Genomic DNA, 22,758 nt, shown 5'->3' with positions numbered 1-22,758 from the left:
CAGAGGTGTGTAGAGAGACCCTGTCTGGGAGGGGGGCAGGTAGTCTTTTTTTGCTTTCCCTTTGCCCTCACTCTTCCCCTCCCACTGATATCCTGTTCAAATCCCTCCCACTGGTCTTGTTTAGCTATGGTTGCTTGCAAAGGCATGAGTGTGTGTGTTGTGTGTGTGTGTGTGTATGTGGGAGGGCTATTTACTGCATATAATACTGCCTCCCAGAACCATTTCACTGCCTGTAGTCCTTCATTGAGGGGTGGAGCCTCCTGAGTCCCCTGCTCCATGCATAATGAGATGTTGGCAGGCTGAATCCTGTGAGGGAGTTGAGCCGCAGCTACAGCTCCATCCTGTCCAGAAGATACTACTTCTCAGCACTCTTCGCCCTCTGGCTCTTAAAATCTTCATTTTATTTGTTATGTATTTATTTGCTTTTTAGTTTTTCAAGGCAGGGTTTCTCTGTGTAGTCCTGACTGTCCTGGAACTCCCTCTGTAGATCAGATTAAAGGCACACACTACCACAGCAGGCTTGTTTTTGTATTTTTGAAGCAGAGTCTATGTACCCTTGGCTGTTCTGGAACTCTCTACATAGGCCTCAGACTCACAAAGATATACCTGCCTCTGCCTACTCAGTGCTGGAATTAGAGGCATGTGCCTGGCTTCTTAACATCTTTCTGTTCCGCTTTCAGATGCCTCTTGAACTTTGGAGGCACTGATAAAGCTGTCCTTCGTGAGCCGCCCACTGCTGCAGAGGCAAGCTTCTGATGGAGGCCGAGAGCAGCACTCATCAGTAGTTACAGACTTAAGCATTTCAGAAGCCTGTTTGACAGTAAAATAGCGGTAGGTCCTGCCAGGCTGTCCACACCTTTAATCCCAGCACTTGAGAGACAAAGGTGGGGGCTCTGAGTTCAAGGCCAGCCCGGTCTACAATGCCAGTTCCAGGACAGCCAGGCTACATATAGAGACCCTGTTAAGAAAACAACAAAAACCTGTAGGAAGTTATCTCCCAAAGCCTGGACCTCTCTAGCCACCAGCTGCACAGAGCCAGGTGTGAATAATAACCCTGATACCATTGCTGCACCAATGGATATATCTTTTCAGGCAGGTTGTTACTGTAGCTTTGGGCACAGCTGGGTAGGACATTGATGAGTTTCTCAGCACATTTTTTTTGGTAAGATTTGTTGATTTTTATTTATGTGCATTGCTGCTTTGCCTGCATGTATGTCCTTGTGAGGGTACCAGATCTCCTGGAACTGGAGTTGCAGACAGTTGTGAGCCTAGATCCTCTGGAAGAGCAGCCAGTGCTCTTAACCATTGAGCCATCTCTCCAGTCCAGAACCGTACTGTGGTTCTGTTGTTTTGTTTGTTTGTTTGTTTGTTTTTGTTTTGTTTTGAGACAGGGTTGCTCTGTGTAGTCCTGGCTGTCCTGGAACTCACTCTGTAGCCCAGGCTGGCCTCGAACTCACAGAGATCCACCTGCTTCTGCCTCCAGAGTGCTGGGATTAAAAGGCGGCCGCCGCCGCCGCCACCACCACCGCCACCGCCGCCACCACCCTGCTCTCAGCACCTTCTGATACCTGCTGCTCGTCAGGGTGTGGTATCTTCAGCAATAGGTCTGATGTCTAGCTCTGCTGGCCCACCAAGGGCAATGTGTCAGGGCAACATTGCTGAACTTCCATTTACGCTCCCAGCTTCTAGGAAGAGGGGAACTTTCTGCTGCTCCTGTCTGACTTCCTGAGCAGCAGAGTGCTGGCCTTGCAGAATGAGCTCAGACGTGTTCCTCCTCCTCCTTCCTTGGAAGAGTCTTTGAAGAATCAGTGTTCGTTCCCTTTTCAGTGTTTCTTAGAATTCACCATGAAGATGTTGGCTCTGGGCTGTCTTTTGGGGAACGTTTTGAACACTAATTCAGATCCTTTATTCCTTTTAAGTCTCTAGAGATTTTACCACTTTCAGCCAGATCCTTTCTAAAAAATTTTTTTCCATTTCCTCCAAGGTTTTTATGTTTCTTCCATAGTGTTCTCTTAGTCTTTTAAAAATAGTTTTTCATGGACTGGAGAGATGGCTCTGTGGTTAACAGTAGTTGTTGTTTGTTGGGTTCAATTCCCAGCACCATATCCTCGGCTCACAATCCTTTGTAATTCCAGTTCCAGGAGATCCGATGCCCTCATCCGGTTTCTGAGGGCACTGCATACACGTGGTGCACATACATACATGCAGGCAAGCACTCATGCACATAAAGTAAAAATAAACAAATCTTAGCTGGGTGTGATGGTGCAGGCCTTTTATTCTAGCACTCAGGAGGCAGAGACAGGTGGATCTCCATGAGTTCAAGATGAGCCTGGTCAACATAGTAGATTCTAGGCTAGCCAGGGCTACAGAGTGAGCCCCTTTCTCAAAAATAAAAAAACACTTTACAAATGTTAATTCATGTGTGTGTGTGTGTGTGTGTGTGTGTGTGTGTGTGTGTGTGTGTGTGTGTGTGAGAGAGAGAGAGAGAGAGAGAGAGAGAGAGAGAGAGAGAGAGAGAGAGAGGCACTTGGAGGTCAGAGGGCAAATTTGGAGTCAGCTCTCTCCATCTTTACATGGGTTCTAGGGATGGAACTCAGGTCTTCAGGCTCGAACAGCAAACACCTTTTCCTGCTGAGCCATCTCGACATCCTTTCTATTATTTTTTGGTTAGTCGTGATCTCCCTACATTTATTCCAAATACTAGTATTTTTGGTCTCCCCCCACTCCCTGGGAAGTCTCGGTTCTTTCCTTTCCCTCTCCTCCCCCCACATTTGTTTTTTTAAACAAGTTGGCCTCAACTTCACTGTATAGCAAATCTGAATTCCTGCTTCTCCTATATCTACCTCCCCAGTACTGAGATGCCAGGTGTGCACCACCGTGCTTGATTTGTGTGGTACTGGGGATGAAAGGGCTTCTGTATCCTGGGGGAGCATTCGACCAATGGAACCCCAGTCCTTGAGACTTTGGTTTGTTTGCCCCACCTCCCACCCACACCAAGACAGGGTTTCTCTGTGTAACATTCTGGCTGTCCTGGACCTCACTCTGTAGACCAGGCTGGCCTCAAACTCAGAGGTTCACCTGCCTCTATCTTTGGGATTAAAGGCATGGGCTACCACCTCCCAGCAGTTTGCTTTTAATTACTGGGTCTCCCTCTACAGACTGCAGGCACACAATGGCTGATGTCCACATATATTCGTACTTCCCCAATCCCGTTCTGACTTAGGTTTCTGCTGAAGCTGGGGAACATACATCCCTCCCTTCCAGTCTTGACTGTGCTGTGTGCACTCGAGGGTTGGGAAGATGGCTGAGTGGGACAGCACTAGTTTAGCAATCAGAGGCCCTGAGTTCTAGCCCACCATGAAAGAAAAGGAGGAAAAGTAGACAGACAAAACCCCCGGAGAGTGTGGGCCTCACTGTTGCCAGGTGGATCTGGGCACAGGTCTTTCCCACCTTGCTGTTTCTTGGTAGTATTCACTCTAAATATTTTCTATTTCCTTACTCATCTTTTTTTTTTTTTTCTTGGTTTTTGAGACAGGGTTTCTCTGTGTAGCTTTGCGCCTTTCCTGGAACTCACTTGGTAGCCCAGGCTGGCCTCGAACTCATAGAGATCCTCCTGCCTCTGCCTCCCGAGTGCTGGGATTAAAGGCGTGCGCCACCACTGCCTGGCTTTCCTTACTCATCTTTGATTCATTTTTCTTTCCTTTTTGTTGTGGGGGCAGGGTCTCACTATATCATCTTGTCTGGCCTGGAAATTACTATGTAGACCACTGGCCTTAAACTCACAGAGATCCTCCTGCCTCTGCTTTCTGAGTGCTGATATAAAATGAGCCTGCACAGCCTAGTTTGTTTGTTTGTTTCTTTCTTTCTTTCTTTTTTTTTTTTTTTTTTTTTTAAGTAAGAAAAGATTAAACTGGGCAGTGGTGGCGCAAGCCTTTAATCCCAGCACTCAGGAGGCAGAGGCAGGTGCATCTCTGAGTTCGAGGACAGCCAGGATTACACAGAGAAACTGTTTCAAAAAACAAAAACAAACAAGATTTATTTGTCTTATTTTTATGTGTATGAGTTTTTGCCTACATATATGTATGCAGACCATGCATGCCTGTGTCTGAGGAGACCAGTAGGGTATGCTCGGTTCCGCTGGAACTAGAGTGACACTCTTTGTGGGTGCTAGGAATCAAACCTGGGTCCTTTGCAAGAACAGCCAGTGCTCTTTAACTGCTGAGCCACCTCTCCAGCCCAACCCCCACCCTGATTTTTTTTTGACAGGCTGTTTCTATATAAACCCAGGCTAGTCTGGAAATTCCAGTATTTTTGCCCTAAGCCCCTGGAGTACAGGGGCCCTTTCTGGCTATTTGTGCAATTATTGAAAGGGTCATTTTGAATTGGATGGCCAGAACTCACCTAAAAAGCTGGGTGGGTGTTGTGGCCTGCTTCCATCAGGAGGGAGGCAGAGACAGGAAATCCAGAGTGAGCTGACTGGCTAGACTAGCTGAACCACAGCTCTGGGTTTCCAGGAGACACCGCCTCAGAGAATAAGGTGAAGGGCGATGGAGGAAGACACTGCCATCAGCCTTGATTCCATCTGCTCACGTGCACATGTGCACCCACACAAGCATTTACATGCACATTACCCACACACAAACAAGTGGGGTGTTGACATCCACACCTATGGAATGACCTAATTCCCCTGCCCTGTTCTTTTCTACCATCACACAGTATTCCTTGACTCGCCAGGCCATTACCTCCGTCATTGTCTTGCAGGGCCTTCTAGTTGTTTCTAGATGTCATTCTCCTGATGGAGCCTGAGGGTCATCAGCTTGTGTGAGTGCAGTGCTGAGGAATCAGTCCCTGAAGAAAGCAGGTAACTGGAGAAGGAAGTAGATTTAGGAATGTGTTGCCTCACCTGACAGGAGAAGGGTCTGAGCTGCTTGTGGTGGTTTTTACCAGTGGCTTCCCCCCACCATTGCCTTTTGTGGCAGCCCCCAGCTTCCTGTGCCTCCTCTGCCTGCTTCTGCCTCAGGGCATGGCCACGTATTAGGACCTCATTTATAGATGGAGGGACTGGGACAGTGATGTCCTTGTGCAGGTCACACATGGTGAGGCTGTGGCTGAACTGTCAGGGTGCAGACTCTGACTGTGGTAGCCCCATTCTTAATTGGTGCCAGGAGGCAGCCATAGTGGCCTTCCTGTGCTCAGAGTTTGCTGGTTTCTTTTCATCCTGGCTCCCAGATGTGCTGAGGGCAGGATCACTGCAACTTTGGTAGGGCACCTGAGCGGTCAGAAGTGTTACTTTTACCTGTGTGGCTTTGATCTGAGTTACTGAGTCCCTGGTTTCCACATCTACCAAATGTGAGTAGAGAAAGCATGTAATTCCAGCACTCGGGATACCAAGCCAGGAGGATTAGGAGTTCAGGTCTGCTAGAGCTACATTTTGATACCATTAAACAACCAAAAGACCAACTGGGGTTAGGAGAGCCCCATGGGAGCACAGCAAGACTCCCTTCCCACAGCCAGGCCAGCTCCTGTGGGGGATGTGTGTTCTGCACAGGCCTCAAACCCAGTATGTAGCCAAGGATGACCTGGCACCTCTGATCTTCCTGCTTCCATCTCCGGAGTGCCGGGACACACAGGTATGTCCGCCATCTCTGTTTTGTGCAGTGCTGGGGATAGAACTCAGGGAACAGTGACAGACACTACTGGAACTTGGTGCTGAGACACAGCAGACCAGCTTCCCCGGCCTTGTGGGGCTGCCAGGCTGCTTTGGAGCTGAGAGTAGGGTAGGTATGTGACTGCTGCTGAAGGAGAAAGATCACGGGTGGCTGAGCTGCCAGAGGAGGGGTCTGCAAAAGGGATTGATTGCCTTGTGAGGTCGATGGTTCTGGAATATTCTGGTAGACTGGAGGCTGCCTGTCTTTCCTTCCTTCCTAGGGACCAGTTTGGCCCACTGAGTTGGTAATCCATGTGTCGCCAGCCATCTCTCACACAGAGGCTGTATAGACTTGTTGGCAATCATTGTCTCAGTCCCCAGCTCACCCTGTTTTACACAGCCCTGCAGCTGGCCCAGGATATGAAAGAGTCCTCTGCCTAGGGCACTTAACCTGGCACACGGCAGGGCAGGGCATGGACACAGCTCTTCACTAGCAGTTCTGAGCCATCAAAGGGCCTAGAAGGGCAGAGTTGAGATCCATGGTTCCATGATTCAGACAACTCCCCTGATAATGTTGTTTGGCTGTTCCATACAACTGGATGATGACAGGTTAAATATTTACCTGTTATAAAGTTATACATGAACTGCAAAAACCTGGAATTCATGTCACCTTGGAGACTGAAACATACTCTTGTTTTGTTTTGAGACAAAGTCTCATGGAGCCCAGGCTGGCCTCACAGACAGTAACCCTGCCTCCTGAGTGCTAGAATTTCACACACACATACCACCACTCTGGGACTTTTCATTTTTTTTTTAAGCAGGGTCTCCTGGAGCCCAGACTGGCCTAGAGTTTACTATGTAGCTGATGTTGACCTTGAACTCCATGGGCCTCCACACCCAGGGAAACAGATACTGTGCTATTCTGAATCCATGGAGGACCTCCATCAAGCCAGCTGCCTCTGTGCAGAAAGATACAAACAGATGAAACCCCTTGATTATGGCTAGGTCTGTGGCTTAATGGTTAGTGTCTGCCTGACAAGCACAAATCCCTGGGCTCCATCGACAAGCCGGGCACCGTGGTGCACACCTGTGGTCTGAGCACTTGTAGGGGCGAGAGGCTATACTCAGCTACCTAGAGGTCAGCCTCTAGATGAGATCCCACCTCAAGACAAAGAAAACAAACATCAAACAACAACAACAAAAAGTTGCGCCAGGCGGTGGTGGCGCACGCCTTTAATCCCAGCATTGGAGGCAGAGGCAGGCGGATCTCTGTGAGTTCGAGGCCAGCCTGGTCTACAGAGCGAGATCCAGGACAGCCACCAAAACTACACGGAAAGTTTCTGTCTTGTGAACCCCGCCCCCCTCCACCAAACAAAACAAAACAAAACTTCCTAAATATGGTGCAGGTTCCCTTCTTATAGAACGGGTTTCCTCTGTACAGAGCCCACTCACTGTCCCACACTCTGAGGGGCACCTGGAACTGGACTGCTTCTCAGAACAGTTACAAAGTTGAGTTAGCCTCTTCCCTGCTGGTCGGACAGTTGGGTCATTAATGTTGCCGTCTGTCCTTGTTAACTCATGTAGGCAGTGACTGGTCTTTAACTGTCGGGTTTCTGCCCTGGATCAGTGTGATGATAGGTGTAGGGGTCCCAAGGAGACTGAGACCCATCTCCTGTGTGCCCTGGAGGTCCATGTTCCAGCTGGAACTGATTATTTGCTAAGTAGATGAACCAGAAAGTGCAAGCTAGTAAGGACATCTCTGTGAGGAGAATGAAAACAGGCAGTGCAGGGTGAGTGTGGGCTCACCAGGGATCAGCTGACCTCTCTGACGAGAGGTCATCTCAGCTGAGCCCTCAGAGTGCAGAGGAAGCCAGAGTTTTCATAAGAAAGGTCAGTGTGTGAGGATGAACAAAGGCCCTGAGGCAGAAATATGCTGAGCTCCTCTGAGGGTCCTTCACTATGGACCCAGCTGGAGGGAATAAGTGAAGGAGTCGGGTGGTGATTGTTGAGTGATGACAGGGTCTCCAAGGCCCTTGGGGAACACATGGCAGCCCCTGAAAGTTAGGAGCGGAGGGGTGATTACAGTTACCCCAAGTTTACTTTGGCTGTGTAAGATGAATGCTGTCATGTGTGGGTGTGCATGCCAGAAACTGAGAGTGGACATCTCTTGCTATGTTGTTCTCCCCCATATTTTTTGAGACTAGAGTCTTTTACTGAACCTGGGATTTATCAGTTTGGGCTAGACTGGTTGGCCAGTGAGCCCATGAGCCAGGGCTCTTTCTGTCCCCACCTCCCAAGTGCTGGGATTGCAGCTGTAAACCATTGCTTGGCTTGTGTGGGGCTGGGGACCCACACCTGGGTCCTCCTTTTACTGACCAAGGCATCTCCCTACCCCAAGAATGCCGTATTGTGGGGTACATGGCAAGAACTTTGTAACTGAGACTCTCCTCGAGGTGGGTGTCAATGAAGAAACTGAGGCAGTCAGAGGACTCTCAACTCACCAGATTGTCCAGAAAGGTTCTTGAAGTAATCCAAGGACAGGATTACATCTGGGCCTTGGAAAGTCCCAGAGACACAGCTCTCAAGTCACCCTATTTCCTGCTCCTGCTCCCCGCCCAAGCTGGTCCTCAGATATGAGCACAAGCAGGTGACACTCGGCCCGAGTGCCAAGGGCGGGACTGATTTGAGTCCTGCCGGATTCCTGGCTGGGGAGGGACTGCTGGGCAGAAGCTGGGAGGCCAGCAGCACCAGGCCTGAGCTCACAGGGCCAAGCAGGCGCCAGGTCACCGCCCCCCCCCCCCACCTGAGCTCAGTCTGGTCTGTGATGTTGTACCTGTTGTGTGCCCAACTCTGGGTGGAGAGATTGGGGGAGGAGAGCTGAGTTTGGATCTAACCATGGAGTGGCTGCTGCTGGGATGGGAGCATGGTCGGGGCAGGTGGGGGGTAGGGAGCATGGTCGGGGCAGGTGGGGGGTAGGGAGCATGGTGGGGCAGGTGGGGGTGGGGCATGGTAGGTGTAGGGAGCATGGTCGGGGCAGGTGGGGGTAGGGAGCATGGTGGGGCAGGTGGGGGTAGGGAGCATGGTCGGGCAGGTGGGGGGTAGGGAGCATGGTCGGGACAGGTGGGGGGTAGGGAGCATGGTCGGGGCAGGTGGGGGGTAGGGAGCATGGTCGGGGCAGGTGGGGGTAGGGAGCATGGTGGGGCAGGTGGGGGGTAGGGAGCATGGTGGGGCAGGTGGGGGTAGGGAGCATGGTGGGGCAGGTGGGGGGTAGGGAGCATGGTGGGCAGGTGGGGGGTAGGGAGCATGGTGGGGCAGGTGGGGGGTAGGGAGCATGGTCGGGGCAGGTGGGGGTAGGGAGCATGGTGGGGCAGGTGGGGGGTAGGGAGCATGGTTGGGGCAGGTGGGGGGTAGGGAGCATGGTCAGGGCAGGAAACAGCTTAGGTGGAGTCAGGTCTGGGAGTCCTACAGGAAGAAGGCTCCTGATAGGTGGAAGTGGGCCTGGCCATGGTGGTGGTGGTGGCCGTGGTGGTGGTGGTGGCCGTGGTGGTGGTGGTGAACGTGGAGGTCTGTGTTGGCAGAGAGGGGAAGAGTTGGTAGGAGTGGGTCATGCAGAACTTAGTGGGCCATAGGAAGGCGGGAGACCCCCCCCCCCCACCAGAGGCCCTAATCAGCTTGCTGAGGGAGAGAAGGTGGATCTGATCTGGTTTGACCTCTAATCTAGTAGCTCCAGGCTCCTAGGTCTTGGGAATGAGGGTGAGGGGTCTCCACCCAGGGCCTTTGCCTACATCCTGCCAGAAGCCAGGCTACTGCAGTGATGTTGGGCTGGCTCAACCTTTCCTGCTTGTGTTTGGTTTCCCACCCTCTCCTCAGGGCGAAGCCAAGCTCTCTACACAAGAAAGTAAACAACCTGCCCTTGTGCTGTCTTCCTGTCCCCACCCAGGAGCTCTTTTCCCTCTTCAGGGAGCCATAAGGCTTAGAGCCCTACGAAGGCTCCCAGGGGGAGAAGCTCTTCACAGGTCCCTGTCATTAGTCCTGTGGACAGGGGATGGCCTTTTATCCCACAGGGAACCGAGCCACTGCCCAGAGAGGGCCTAATACAGCCCACAGAGACGTGTGGCCCAGGAGCCCTTGCACGGCCGTCTGTCCTCTCAGCACACACGGATTATAGCTGCTGTTTGTGCGCTGGCCCAGGCCGAGTTGGTGGCAGTGGGAATGAAGGGTGGGCTCAAGCTCTAGCCTCTGCCCATGGGTAGGTGGGCAGTTGCCCAGGGAAGGGTACCTGGCAGAAGGAACAACCCCTGCAAAGGTCAAGGGTTCAGAGGGCCACTGGGGGACCTAGATAGACCGAGATTGGATTGGCAGCGACAAAGGGCCAACCCTTTTGTGAGGGAGCTCTCTGGAGGTCTGTTATTAGAAGTCCATGTGGGGTGAGGGGTTGGGCTGTGGCTCAGTCAGTAGAATGCTGGACTAGCGTGCACAAAGCCCTGGGGTCTGTCAGCACCACATAAACCAGGCATGGTGGCATACCTGTAATCCTAGCACTGGGAGGTAGAGACAGGAAGATCAGGAGTTCAAGGCCATCCTCTACTACATAGAGCTTGAGGCTAGCCTGGGCTACAAGAGTCCCTGTGCCAATAGAAAAAGGAGAAAGGAAAGAAACAGAAGGGGGAGAGCTCCGTCTGACAGTGGAAATGATGTCACACTTTACACTGACTAAACTGATCATGTTCTGTCGCTGTACTAGGCCTAGAGAAACAGAAGAGTGGAGCCTAGCCTGGGGAGCTGATCCTGCGCTTAGATATAGAGTTGTGGGTGTCTTTGAGCCCGAGTCTCCCCATTCCCCATATATTTGTTGCCATCCCCCACAGTTGGCAGAGTTTTACTGACCAGGAAACCCAGACCTGAGAGTGACCCCAAGTCACATAGCACAGAACTGGTAAGTGAGAAACTGGAATGCTAGGGCAGCCAGAGCACACAGGAAATGCCATAGCAACAGCAGAGAGAGGGACTCGTGCCTTGGGAGGCGGGAGGCCTGGGGAAGAAGAACTGGATGAAGCCAAGGCCATCTCCATTGCCAGCTGTGGGCAGTTGGCATTTGTGGGAGAACTGCTTAGGAGGCCTGCAGGGTGTATTCTGCTGCTCTGCCCAGGAAACACCCCTCCTTTTTTTCAAAGATTATTTTTTATGTGTGTGAGTGTTTGCCTGTGTGTGTATCTGTGTACTTACTACCTATGTGTGCCTGGTGCTTAGGTCAGTGAGGGTGTGGGATCCCCTGAGACTGGAGTTAGAGATGGTTGTGAACCACCATGTAGGTGCTGGGAATTGAACCAGGGTCCTCTGGAAGAACAGCCAGGGCTCTTAGCCACTGAGCCATCGCTCCAACTCCAGAAAAAAGGGAAAAAATCTAAAGCACATTTATTTACTTACTTACTGTTGGTGACTTGACGTGACATGCAGGTGGTAGTGGTGGTGGGGGTACTTGACATGACATGCAGGTTGGTGTGGTGGTGGTGGTGGTGGTGGTGGTGGTGGTGGTGGTGGTGGTGGTGGTGGTGTACTTGGCATGACATGCAGGTGGAGGCCAGAGGACAACTTTTCAGAGGCAGTTCTGTCCTTCCACCATGTGAAACCCAGGTTTAGCAGCAGATGCCCTTATCTCCTTGGCCGTTTCACTAGCCCATGGGATCATCTTGACCAGACCTTTCTGCACCAACCCTGAGGGTTTACAGTGGGTAGCCTTGGGGCTGTCCAGCCACACGGGGTGCTGCGTACTCAGTTCCAAGGCATGTAGGAACAGCCCTGGCTGCTAGCTCGCAGTCTGGCCTGTGACATGACTGGCCGTCTACTTCCTCTTCCTCCTCTGGCTCTGCCTTCTTGTTGCCCTCCCTATTGGCCACCAAGGCTCCAGCCTTTTCTTGGGGAGAACTAGAGCTTATCCAGGGCATCACATTTGAAACTCTCTGTGTCCCTTGTCTGAGGTGTCACCATTGTCCTCAGGGTGTCTTATCCCTCAGATACCCTCAGTAATGCCACTGTGACACATGCAGTGGTTACTGGTCCCGGGGGCAGGGGGTGTGGCTCAGTGGTAGACTCCCCCACTGAGAGGCTGCACCGTGAGGAGGGACTGAGATTCTGGGACCCGGTGGTCAGAGTCTTCAGGTGGACCTCATGTGATTCGGTCTAGGTTGCTGCCTTTGCTGATGCACTGCAGCCTTAGGCAAGGCCTAGTCTCTGCTTCACTCAGTTCCGTGAGATGGGGCATTGAGTCATCTGGCAGGATCTTATCATCCATGCAAAGTGCTCTGTTCCTCCCTGGTCACACCATAGGGACTGCTCCACAATACCTATGGATGTATTTAACTAGTCTCAGATAGCTGAGGCTGGCCCATAACTCACTGTGTAGGCAGGTCTGACCTTGACCACATTGACCATAGCTATCTTCACAAAGTCCCTTTGCAGTCAGCACCCTGTGACACAGTCAGCAGTCAGCAACGTTGAAGACAGTTGGTGACTCCTTGGTGTGGAGCCAGCTCCATGGGCTCTGTTGTAGTTCATTTGTGTTTTCTTTAATATCAAAACAAATCCTCCCAGTTTGGTCCACCCAGGAGGAAGTTCCTTGTGAGACGATAAAAGGCTCTTTTTCTTTTATGTGTCTGGCTTCCTGTGCCTCTGGATGGACTGTCGTCGGTATGGACTAGCCCCTTTGCTGAGTTGTGGAGATTTTGTTTAACTTACTCTGTAAATCACTTAACAGGCTACATTTCATTGATTTATTGTGTGTATGCACGTGTGCATCTGTGTGTGCTCCTGTGTGTCATGGTCACGTGTGGAGGTCAGAAGACCACTTATGAGTTGGCGCTCCCTTCACCATGCCAGTCCTAGGCATTAAGTTCATTCATCAGCCTTGCTGGCAAGCACCGTCACCCTCCTCTCCTATCTTGAATTCCTTCTGTTACAGTGCTGGTGATGAGCCCCTTAGCTGCGCGTGCTAGGCAGGTGCAGTGATGCTGAGCTCTAGCTCCAGTTGATGTAGCTCAGGCTGGCCAAAGACGACCTTGACATTCTGATCCTCCCACTGCTGAGTTTCCCTCCTCCCCAGCAGAATTCCCACGTGGGGCTCTGGAAGCCACGCAACCCAAGTTCTTTTTGTGCTGTGTAAAGGACTGAATCTGGGGTTTCGCACACACCATGCAAGTATGCTGCCATCCTGTATTGCTCTGCAAATTCTTTAGATCTGAGTCGTTTTGTTTTTCCAGATGGTTACCTATAGCTCAGGCTGGCCTTGAGCTCTCTATATAGCTGAGCCTGGTCATGAACTTTTGATCCTTCTGCCTCTCATGCCCTGCTGGTGACCTTTCCTGAGATATAATGTAGATACAGTAAAATATAGATCTTAAATACACACCCTGATTGTTCTGATAACTTAAATAAAAAAAAAAAAAAAAAAAAAACTGCTGATCGCTGGACAGATCAGCATTGAAGACATTTTTGCCACCCCAGAAAGTTCCGTCTTGTATCTTCCTGTCTGTTTCTCCGAAAGAAGCCTCTGCCCTGATCTGATCGCAAGAGACAGCTCTGGCTGTTGAGGTTCAAGTCCATTCATTATGTACCAGCTTAGCCTGGGCCATGTGCCTGGAAAGGGTGTGCATGGGGTCTCCAGGACAGCTGCACTCATTTCTGCCTCCACGAGGCAGGCCACACAGATGTCCATTCACCAGACAGACAGAACTATGGACCAGCCATTTGACAGTGCTGATGGTTACCTAACTCGGGATGCTTTTGCCTCCCAATGTGCTGGTACAGACATTAGCCACCATCTCCATTTCCTTCAGTGGGAATCCACCCCAGAGCCTCCTGCATGCTGGGCAAACACTAGCTACTGAGCCACCTTTCAGCCCTTGTTTTAGTCTGAGACAGCATCTTGCTGTGGAGTCCCATCTACCTGCCTCAGTCTTCAGTGCCCTGGGTTGCTGGTGGTTGGCTGTTTTAGCTCAGCTGACCTGTCTTTGCCATAGGGAACGTTGTCTGAATACAATATAAAGAGGGGCTAGTGGAAGTGCTAGAGCACCAGAACAGCCCTGGGCACAGGGCTCTGTGTCCTCAGCCTCCAGACCCTCTCTAGCCTGGGGTGGGGAGCGGCTGGGTTGGTGTGTTGGCTGAGGTTTGCAGACAGTTGCACTGCCTGTGCTCACGTGTCCTGCCCTTCTAGCAGGACGGGGAGTCACTTCTGCTGCTTTCTCTTCTCCCAGGGACTTCCTTCCACGAGGATCAGGAATTGTCACCCGGAGGCCTCTCATTCTGCAGCTCATCTTTTCTAAAACAGGTATGAGAAGTAGAAACTTCAAAACAAAACCCAAGAAAAAATCAAAATAACAAACAAGTAAGGGATACGGAGGCAGCCTAGTTCACAGACCGCTTGCCCGACACATGGGAAACCCTGATTCCATCCCCAGCATAGCATCAGCTGGCATGGTGGTGCAAGCTTGTGATCCGAGCAGAAGGGTCAGAAGCTCAAGGTCACCCTGTGCTGCACGAGAGTTCAAGACCATCCTGGACTACTAAGACCCTGTCTCCAGACACCAACAAACAAGTACTACGAGGAGGCCATATCTGGATGTAGAAATGGACTTGGTCCCCTGAGGGTATTGGGGCCTAAGGAGAAATCAGAGCTCTTGTGTTGTTTAGGTTTGGATTTGAAGGTCCCACATGTACAGGGAAGCTGAAAATCAGCTCAGTGAACACCCCAGCTGCAGCCCGGAGTTCCTAACCAGGACCAGGCCACCAAGTGCCATAGTTACTTTCTGAATCTTTTTTTTTTTTTTTTTTGTAAAGAAGTCTTGCATTTCAACTAAAATCATTTCCTTATACTTTGTGTGCAGACACAGACCAGACCCAATTAAAAGAACTAGTGTGCCTGGCATTTGAGGCCTAGCCCATGGTCTCATGCTTCCAGTTGTTTCCCAACATGCCCTTCCACTGAAAACTGAAGCATAGCCAGGCTCCCTGCATTTCTAGTGGGCTGCTGGCTTGAAATCCCCAGCCAGTCCAACATGACCTGACAGCCCCCACCCCCACCCTCACCCTGCCTTCCAAAGCCCTGCTGTTTTCCTTCACCCTGATTCTACCAGGCCGGCTTGGAGGAGAGGCTGCACTGAGACCTGGTGGTTTGGTGCACAGTGCCCTTTGCGGGCTTTGCTTCATGCATGATAGGGTGGGCTGCTGCTCTTGCATTGGGCTTCCAGTCAGCCGTCCTGGGAAAGGCCCTGGGCAGCTCTTCTATGTTTGTCTCCTTGCCCTTCAGGAATCCCCATATGCACTTTTTCATGGGGTACCAGCTGGCACTGTTGCTGCTTCTGGTCCCTGGCTACCCTGGGAAAAGCCTGCCTGGGTAAGCAGGGAAGGGAGCAAGCCTTCACAGGTTCCTGTACTGGCTTCCTTTGTGGGCACCCTGCCTGCAGGGTGAAGAAAATGGGAAGGCAAGTTAGTCATGTGCCAGGCCCTGGATGAACAGTGCTAGCTGTTTGGTTGCTTGTTTGGACAGCTGGTACCCAGGCTGGCCCCAGATCTCTTGGACATGAGTGCTAGGATGACTTACTAGGTGAGCCGCCACGCTTTACTGTAGTCTGTAGTTTGATTTACTTTATTTATTTAAACATTTTTTGTATCTTTATTTTTAATTGTGTGAATATTTTACCTGCATATATGTCTGTTCACTACATGTGTACCTGGTCGCTGTGAAGGTGAGAAGAAGGCATCAGATCCCCCAGAACAGGAGTTACAGGCACTATGAACCACTGCTTGGGTGCTGGGAATCAGACCCAGTGCTCTTAACCTCTGAGCCATCTCTTCAGCCCCTTCTTTTTTCTTTTCTTTTCTTTTTTTGTTTTTGTTTTTGTTTTCTGAGACAGGCTTTCTCTGTGTAGTCTTGGTGCCTGTCCTGGATCTCACTCTGTAGACCAGGCTAGCCTCGAACTCACAGAGATCCTCCTGCCTCTGCCTCCCGAGTGCTGGGATTAAAGGTGTGCGCCACCACCGCCCGGCCAGCCCCTTATTTTATTTGTTAAATTATGTGTATGCATGTGTGTCTGTGTGTGTGCATGTGCATGTGAGTGCAGGTACAAACAGAGGTCTGAAGCCACCAGATCTCCTGGAGCTCAGGTGGTCCTGAGCCACCTTACCTGGGTCCTAGGAACCAAACTTGGGTCCTGTAAGGTCAGAGTATGCTCTTAACCGTGGATTCGTCTCTCTAGCCCTGTTTTTTATTTATCTTCTGTGTGTGTGTGTGTGTGTGTGTGTGTGTGTGTGTGTGTGTGTGTGTGTGTGTAAGTGCGCACGTGCTTGTGTATGGAGATCAGAAGACAACTTTGCAGAAGTCAGTTCTGTCCTTCTGCTCTGTGGGTCCCTGCGTCCAGCTCAGGTTGTCAGGATGGTGTCTTCCCCTGCTGAGTCATCTCTCTTGCCCATTTACTGTAGTTGTATGCTCGCTATTGTTAGACTGTCTAGGGACGTTTGTTGGGACAGCACATCAGCTGACCCCTACTTTGGAAGGCCATTGCTTTTGCCATAGAGGCTGCCACCAGTAGTGGTCCATGGGGCACTCACAGTTCACCGCAGGCGGGCCCAGAGAGTGAGTGCCACCCTGTGCTCCCAGGGAAAAGGAGCTGGGGAGAGGGCAGGTGACAGGGAGGGTGAGTCTTTAGGCCTCTCTCAGGAGCTGACGTGGAACTGCTGCTGGCACGTTTCCCGTCCTGCGGAGCGCTCCTAAGGCTTTGGGTGTGCTGGGCAAGTGCTCTGAGCTGCATCCCTCGCCCTCTTGATTTGCTTGTTTAGAATTGCTAGCTCAGGCTGGTCTCCACTGGTGTCTGGGGATGATCTTGAGCTCCTGGCCTTCCTGCCAAATGCTGGGATTATAGATATGCACCACCATGCCTGGTTTAGGGGGTTGGGGATGGGGCTAAGACCTTGTGCACACTAGAAGAGCACCCCCTGAGCTATAGCTCCCTCCAACGGCATTGTTTAACTCTTTATTTTGAGACAGAGTCTCACTTTGTAGGCAGGCAGGCTTTGAACTGTATTCCAGGTGGGCCTTAAGCGTTTGATCTTCCATTTGCAGCCTCCTGAGTAGCTAGAACAGCACACCTCAAGGCCTGACTGGCATGTGCAGGGAAGAGGGGGTGCTGGTGCCTAGCAGATCTGGTGTGTAGAAGTTCCTGGGCTGCCAAAGTCTGCTGGAAGTCTGAGATTCTCTGGGTCTGGGTAGTCTTGGGGAAAAGCCCATGAAAGGAACCATTGAGCTGAGGACACCTGGCCAAAGCTGACCTTCATAAAGGTCAGAACAGTCCCTGACCTTTCTCCCTCTTGCAGGGACCCCAGACTTTCCCACCTCTTGCCTGAGGCCACGAAGGATTACTACTACTTAGATCCTTGATGGAGCTGCTTTTGGGGATATGACCAGGCATGTGGGAGGAGGCTGGAGCAGGTCACTAGGCATGGCTGCTTGGGGCAGGGGGACAGTTTGTAGAGATGGGACAGAGCTGGATCTCCTGGGCTGGGTGGACAGGTGTGTCTCAGGATTTTCCTATCCTGAGTCCCCTAAGCTTGAATGCCCCCACCCTTTGCCTAATAGTGGCATTGCCAGTCTCCTTGCTTCAGGTAGATGCTCATACTGTGCTGGGCCTTGGTAATGCTGTAGACTGCATTTCCTATTCTCAGCTGGCTGAAGAGGGTATCGCTGGGCTGGTTAGAGAGCAGATCAGGCTTCAGATCTACCCTGGGCCAGGGACCCCTGGAGCACATTCTAGGTCCTAGCAGTAATGAGTGCAGAACTGGGAGTGGAGGTGGAGAGGTAGGAGACGGATAGGCGAGCCCTAGAGATTACAAATTCCTCACATTGATGCTGGCTGCAGAGCCAGGGATTTGGACAGACCAGTGTCCTTCTGTACCTCAGTGGCTGCTGCTCCTTCGAGGTTCAGGACTGTAAAGATATGCCTCGTGAGGCCAGACCAGGGTCCTCCCCGTTAGAACTTCAGACACCCAAGTGCCTTGTGGCTTTTTGTTCAGGCTGGTTTACTGAGCCATGACTAGAAGCTAGTACTGTTTAAAAATTACCTAAGACCACAAGTTCCAGGGAGCCTAGTGGCCCACGAGTGAATCCTCTCCTCACTCAGAATCATCCTGCTAAACTCTGGGGGTGAGGGTGGGGTTTCTCTTCCATCCCCAGCCTTCACCCTGACTTTGGTCTGTGATCACTGGGCCAGAAAAGAGATGTCAAGACACGGCCAGTCCCTAGCAGAACCCAGCCCCTCTTGTTCCCCAGAGACAGCCATGCCTCCTCACCGCCCCTCAAGCTCATGTGTTCCCACCTCTGGCCCTCACCATGTTCCATGGAGTCACTTTTTAGACAAAACTGTACTTTCTTGAGTCAAATTGAGTTTTGTTTGAGACGGAATCTCGTGTAGTTCAAGCTGGCCTTGAATTTGCTTCTATCTGAAGCTAGCCTTGAATTCTGATCTCCCATGTAGTGGGATACAGGCATGCCTCACCATGTCTGGCTGTGTTCTCCCTACGTCTCTTCCTCACTAAGATGGGAGATACGCTGAGGCAGGGGGATGCTGAAATACTTGGCTGTCCGTTCTTGCCTGACACCCAGCCTTGGGCCTTAGATCCTTCATCAGTGCTCCAGCTGCATGGGCTAGGACTGGAGAATGAATGGAGCTGTTCACCATTTCCTACCCAGGACCTCCTTCCCTTCCCTGGGCTGTTCGGCCATGGAGGCCCTTTTCCAAACCTGTGGCTTCCATCTGTACAGGCGTGGGTGGCCATCAGGACATACTTTGGGGTGCTTCTGGGTCTAAGAAAAAAAAGTCTGGAGCAGGTGTGGTTCAAGTTGGGGGGCTAGTTGGAATGATGACTGCTTTGGAGTAACAGTGTATCTTCGGGCTGGAGAGATGGCTCAGAGGTTAAGAGCACTGACTGCTCTTCCAGAGGTTCTGAGTTCAATTCCCAGCAACCACTTGGTGGCTCACAACCATCTGTATTGAGATCTGGTGCCCTCTTCTGGCCTGCAGTCATACATGCTGTATACATAGTAAATAAATAAATCTTAAAACAAAACAAAACAGTGTATCTTATACAAGCCCCTGTTTATCTCAAACCCAGAGGAGCTGTAGGCTGAATAGGAATAGTAAATGTGTACTAATGCTCCTAAGACTTGGAGACTCATGCATGCACGAATCCTGGGGTTTTTTGTTTGTTTTATTTTTGAGGCAGAGTAGCACAGCCTCAAACTCACGTATAGCTGCAAGTGACCTTGAACTCCTGATCCTCCTGTCTCTACCTCCCTAGTGCTGGAGTTATAGGAGTGCTCCACCACATAGGGTTTATGTGGTGCCGGGGTCAAAAGGCTTTCTACCAAACTGCATTTTATTCCCACTCCTATTTTTTTAGATCTATGAATTTAGTGTGTGTGTGTGTGTGTGTGTGTGTGTTGTGTGTGTGTGTGTATGTATTTATGTATGTATGTAGATGCCTGTAGAATTCAGAGGTGCTGTATCCTTTGGAGCTGGAGTTTTAGGTGTGAGCTTCCTGACGTGGGTGCTAAGAACCAAACACAGTCCTCTTCAGGAACAGCACTCACTCTTGATTACTGAGCAAGCTCCAGCCTCCTGCTGGTTTGTTTGAGACTGGAACTTAGTACCTCACCTAGGCTCCTACAGGTTGACAGATCCTGTTTCGTTGTTGGATATATCTGGGGGTCTCCAAAGTGTGTCTGAGCCCCCAGGCGTTTTTGTCCAGACATGCATGCCAATGCCAGACCTGAAGAAGGCAGATCTTGTGGTCCTGGGCATCAGGAGCTGGCCAAGATGGCATTGCTTTTTGCCAGGCTGTGGATGAAGTCTCACTGCTTTCATCTTCCAACACCTACATACATGCTTAGGAAGCAGAAGCGGGTGCTGGCGAGTGTAGTGACCCACACCCAACCCTTTGGTTTATAGCCACGTCCAGGCAGGTGGAGAGCTCTTTAGAGACCCTCCCAGTTTGTTCCCCGGGCACACAGTGAGGCTGCCGCTGGCAATTCTGCCAGGAAGACTGGCTGGCCCACCAGGGTGAGCAGTGTGGCTGCCAACCCAGGCCCACCTTTGGGAGAGCCTGTCTGGGTCACTGTGCAGGGCAGGGCCTGGGGAAATGCACTCTGCTGCCAGTGGATGTGTGGTTGTCAGAACACTGCGGTGTTGGCCCAGAGACCAGAGGAACATGGGGACCAGGATAGGCAGAGCTGGCCGTGACTTAGAGGCGTGGTCTGGACTGCTGAGGACAACTGGCAGGCAGCTCGGCCTTAAGGCATCCAGCACACTCTTTGAACATTTGAGCATGTGCATTAAAGGGCAGCTTTTTTGAGGCAGAGTCTCTCTTTGCCTTGGACTAAGTCTCTTTGTCCAGCGAGGCCTGTCTGTGCCTGCCCAGCACTGGGCTGACAAGCATGCGCTACCACACTTGTCTTATTAATGTGAGTTCTGTGAATCCCATGCAGGCCCTCATGTTCACATTGTAAGCTCCTCACTGACTGCGTCCTCAGCCTTGAGAGGTTCTTTTTAAGGCACGGCTTCATGTGTAGCCCAGGCTGTCCTCTAACTCGTGATCCTGCCTCTGGCTATTGACTGCTCCTGTAGGTGTTGGCTGCCCTGACAAGCTTAAAGCAGGCATTTGTGGTAGGACCTGTCAGAGGTGCTGTGTGCCTTATATGAGTGGCATGCCCTCCCTGGACAGGGGATGACAGAGCCCTCTCCCCCAACACTTCCCATATTGCACCTTGGGGTCCTCTGCTCCCTAAATGCAGAGGTGCTGGCTGCCACTCTTCCTGTCCTCACACAGATTTGGTTAGGATGTCTGCTTTGCTGCAGGTCAAGGGGCCCTCTAGGGCTGGTCAAGCTAACAGCTGCAGCAAACACGGGACACCTGGTCTGCTGCTGCTGCTGCTGCTGCTGCTGCGCTGCAGGTTCAGCCCATTGGAGTAGTGCAGGTGGTAAAGAAGGCTGAGATGAAGAGTGACAGGCAGGAAGCCCTGCAGGGAGTGGGGGGGAGCCAAACCAGGCGCCGCCACCATCTCACACTTGCTGACAGCTTTGATCCGGAAGAGAACTGCGGTCCTGTGGGGGCTGGGCAGCTGATCCATTTTTAGTGGCAGCTGCAGGAAGAGTGTTTCCGCTTGTCTCCTGGAAGGCCAGAGCAGGGCTGCCTGCCCTTGGGAAGTGGGTCAGCTGATAGTGTCCCAGAGCCTCCTGCCCACACCCTCACTCGCCGCGCTCCTTGGTGCCAGCACCCATGCTAGATACAGACCTGGTCCTGCTGAGACCATTGGTTTGAGAGTCACTAACCCTGTCAGGTGGTCTGACCTACCCAGTCCCAGTGCCACCTCTGAGCTTGATCAGCTCGATGTCCTCTCTGCACGTCTGTGAAATGGGCATTGAGTTTGTGTATGTGTGTGCATGAGTGTACACGTGTGTGCTGGTGTGCACCTGCACATGTGCAGAGACTAGAGGAGGAGGATGTCCGGGGTCCTCTTCAGCCCTCTCCACCTGTTTCTTTGAGGCAAGGTCTCTGGGGCTTGCTTTTTGTTTATTTGTTTCATTTTGTTTGAGACAATATAACCTTGGCCTGCCTTGAACTCACAGAGATTCTCCTGCCTACACCTTCTGAGTGCTGGCATTAAAAGTGTGCGCCACCATGCTGGACTTTTTTGTTTTTGCTAGGCTGGAGGCCAGCTAGCCCCAGTGAGCCTCCTCTCCCTGTCCCCTTTGGAGCTGGGGGTTACAGGATTTGATTTGGAGGATGCCTGGTTGGTGTGTAGGTGCTGGGATCCAAGTTTACATCCTCATGTTTGCATTCCAAAGACTCTTAACTTCTGAGTCATCTCTGGCCACGTGCTTTGTTTTTATTGAGACAGGGTCTCATGTAGCCCAGGCTGGTCTCCCATTCCTCATTCCTCTGCCTCCACATCCCTGGATCTGGGATAACAGGTCTTTGTTACCACACTGCTTTGTCCAGTGCTGGGGTCCCCCAGGCTTCCTGCATGCCTGCTAAGGGTTCTGCCAGCTGAGCTGCTGGACCAGCTCTACCTGTGGAGACTCTTCTCAGCCCAGGCTTTTGGTCCCAAGCTCCCTGAGACTGCTCTTCTTTGAGGCAGCCTGCCCTTTCATTTGTGATTTGGACAGCCAGGTTCTTTTGATTTTCATTCTCGGATGCTCCACACAGTGTTCATCCTGGCCTCTCCCTGCAGGGGTCTTGCTGCCCCACAGTGTCAGCCTGAGTGAGAATGAGAGTTGGCACCTCCTCAGCCTTTTACTTGGCAGATTCAGGCATTTAGACCCCAGCCCGGCAGCTGATGCTTGCAGTCCAAACACAAACACCTACTTATTTTGTGTTTGTCAGACAGTATCTCCTGTGTGGCCCAGTTTGTCCTTGATCTCATCATCCTTCTTCCTCAGCCTTTTAAGTCCCTAAACCACAGGTGCATGCTGCAGTACCTAGCTCTTCCCATCCTGGACCATGAGTGAGCTTCAAATTAACCTGGGACTGAATCCCTTTATCAAAAAGAAAAAAGTCTGTCAGTAAAGAGTTTTTCACAAAGTATGAGGACCTCTGTTTGTCCTCAGTACCCTTGTAAAGGTCAGGTGTTGGGGTGCACACTAGTAACCATGTCCCCGCAGTGGTGGAGATGGAAGGGTTGCTGCAGTCACATGACCAGCCAGTCTAGCCCAATTCAAGCCTTAGGCCCCATTTAGAGGTACTGTCTCAAAAAGTGAGGTGGGGAGCAGCAGAGGAAGGACATCCGAGTTTAATCTCTGGCCACCACACACATGTGTGCATGAATACTTCACACACACACACACACACACACACACACACACACACACACACAATTTAAAAAGAAGAATCAGTCAGGCCTGGTGGTATACACCTTTCATCCTAACAAAGACAGACAGATGTCTGAGTTCACGGCCAGAACTACATAGTGTGACTGTTTCAAAATATAAACCAACCTGATAAAATGAAAGACAGAACAAATGCCATGATCCTCAAGTTTCTGTGGGAACTGAAGTGGTTTCATTTTT

The 22,758-nt window shown here is 51.4% G+C and overlaps 1 protein-coding gene across 16 annotated transcripts in view; it reads left to right on the top strand.

The window, feature by feature from the left end:
• Dnm2 (dynamin 2) overlaps nucleotides 1–22,758 on the top strand; it is a 91,273-nt gene that overhangs the window by 18,664 nt on the left and 49,851 nt on the right. For all 16 annotated transcript variants that reach the window (XM_028872477.1, XM_028872476.1, XM_028872474.1 and 13 more), the window contains exon 2: nucleotides 13,897–13,970. In XM_028872477.1, the coding sequence (XP_028728310.1) occupies nucleotides 13,897–13,970 (74 nt within the window). The remainder of the gene's footprint in view (nucleotides 1–13,896; nucleotides 13,971–22,758) is intronic.

This window comes from Peromyscus leucopus, chromosome 7, assembly GCF_004664715.2.
Source record: "Peromyscus leucopus breed LL Stock chromosome 7, UCI_PerLeu_2.1, whole genome shotgun sequence".
In the NCBI taxonomy this organism is placed as follows: Eukaryota; Metazoa; Chordata; class Mammalia; order Rodentia; family Cricetidae; genus Peromyscus; species Peromyscus leucopus.
This window is presented reverse-complemented; position numbering and strand designations above follow the sequence as displayed.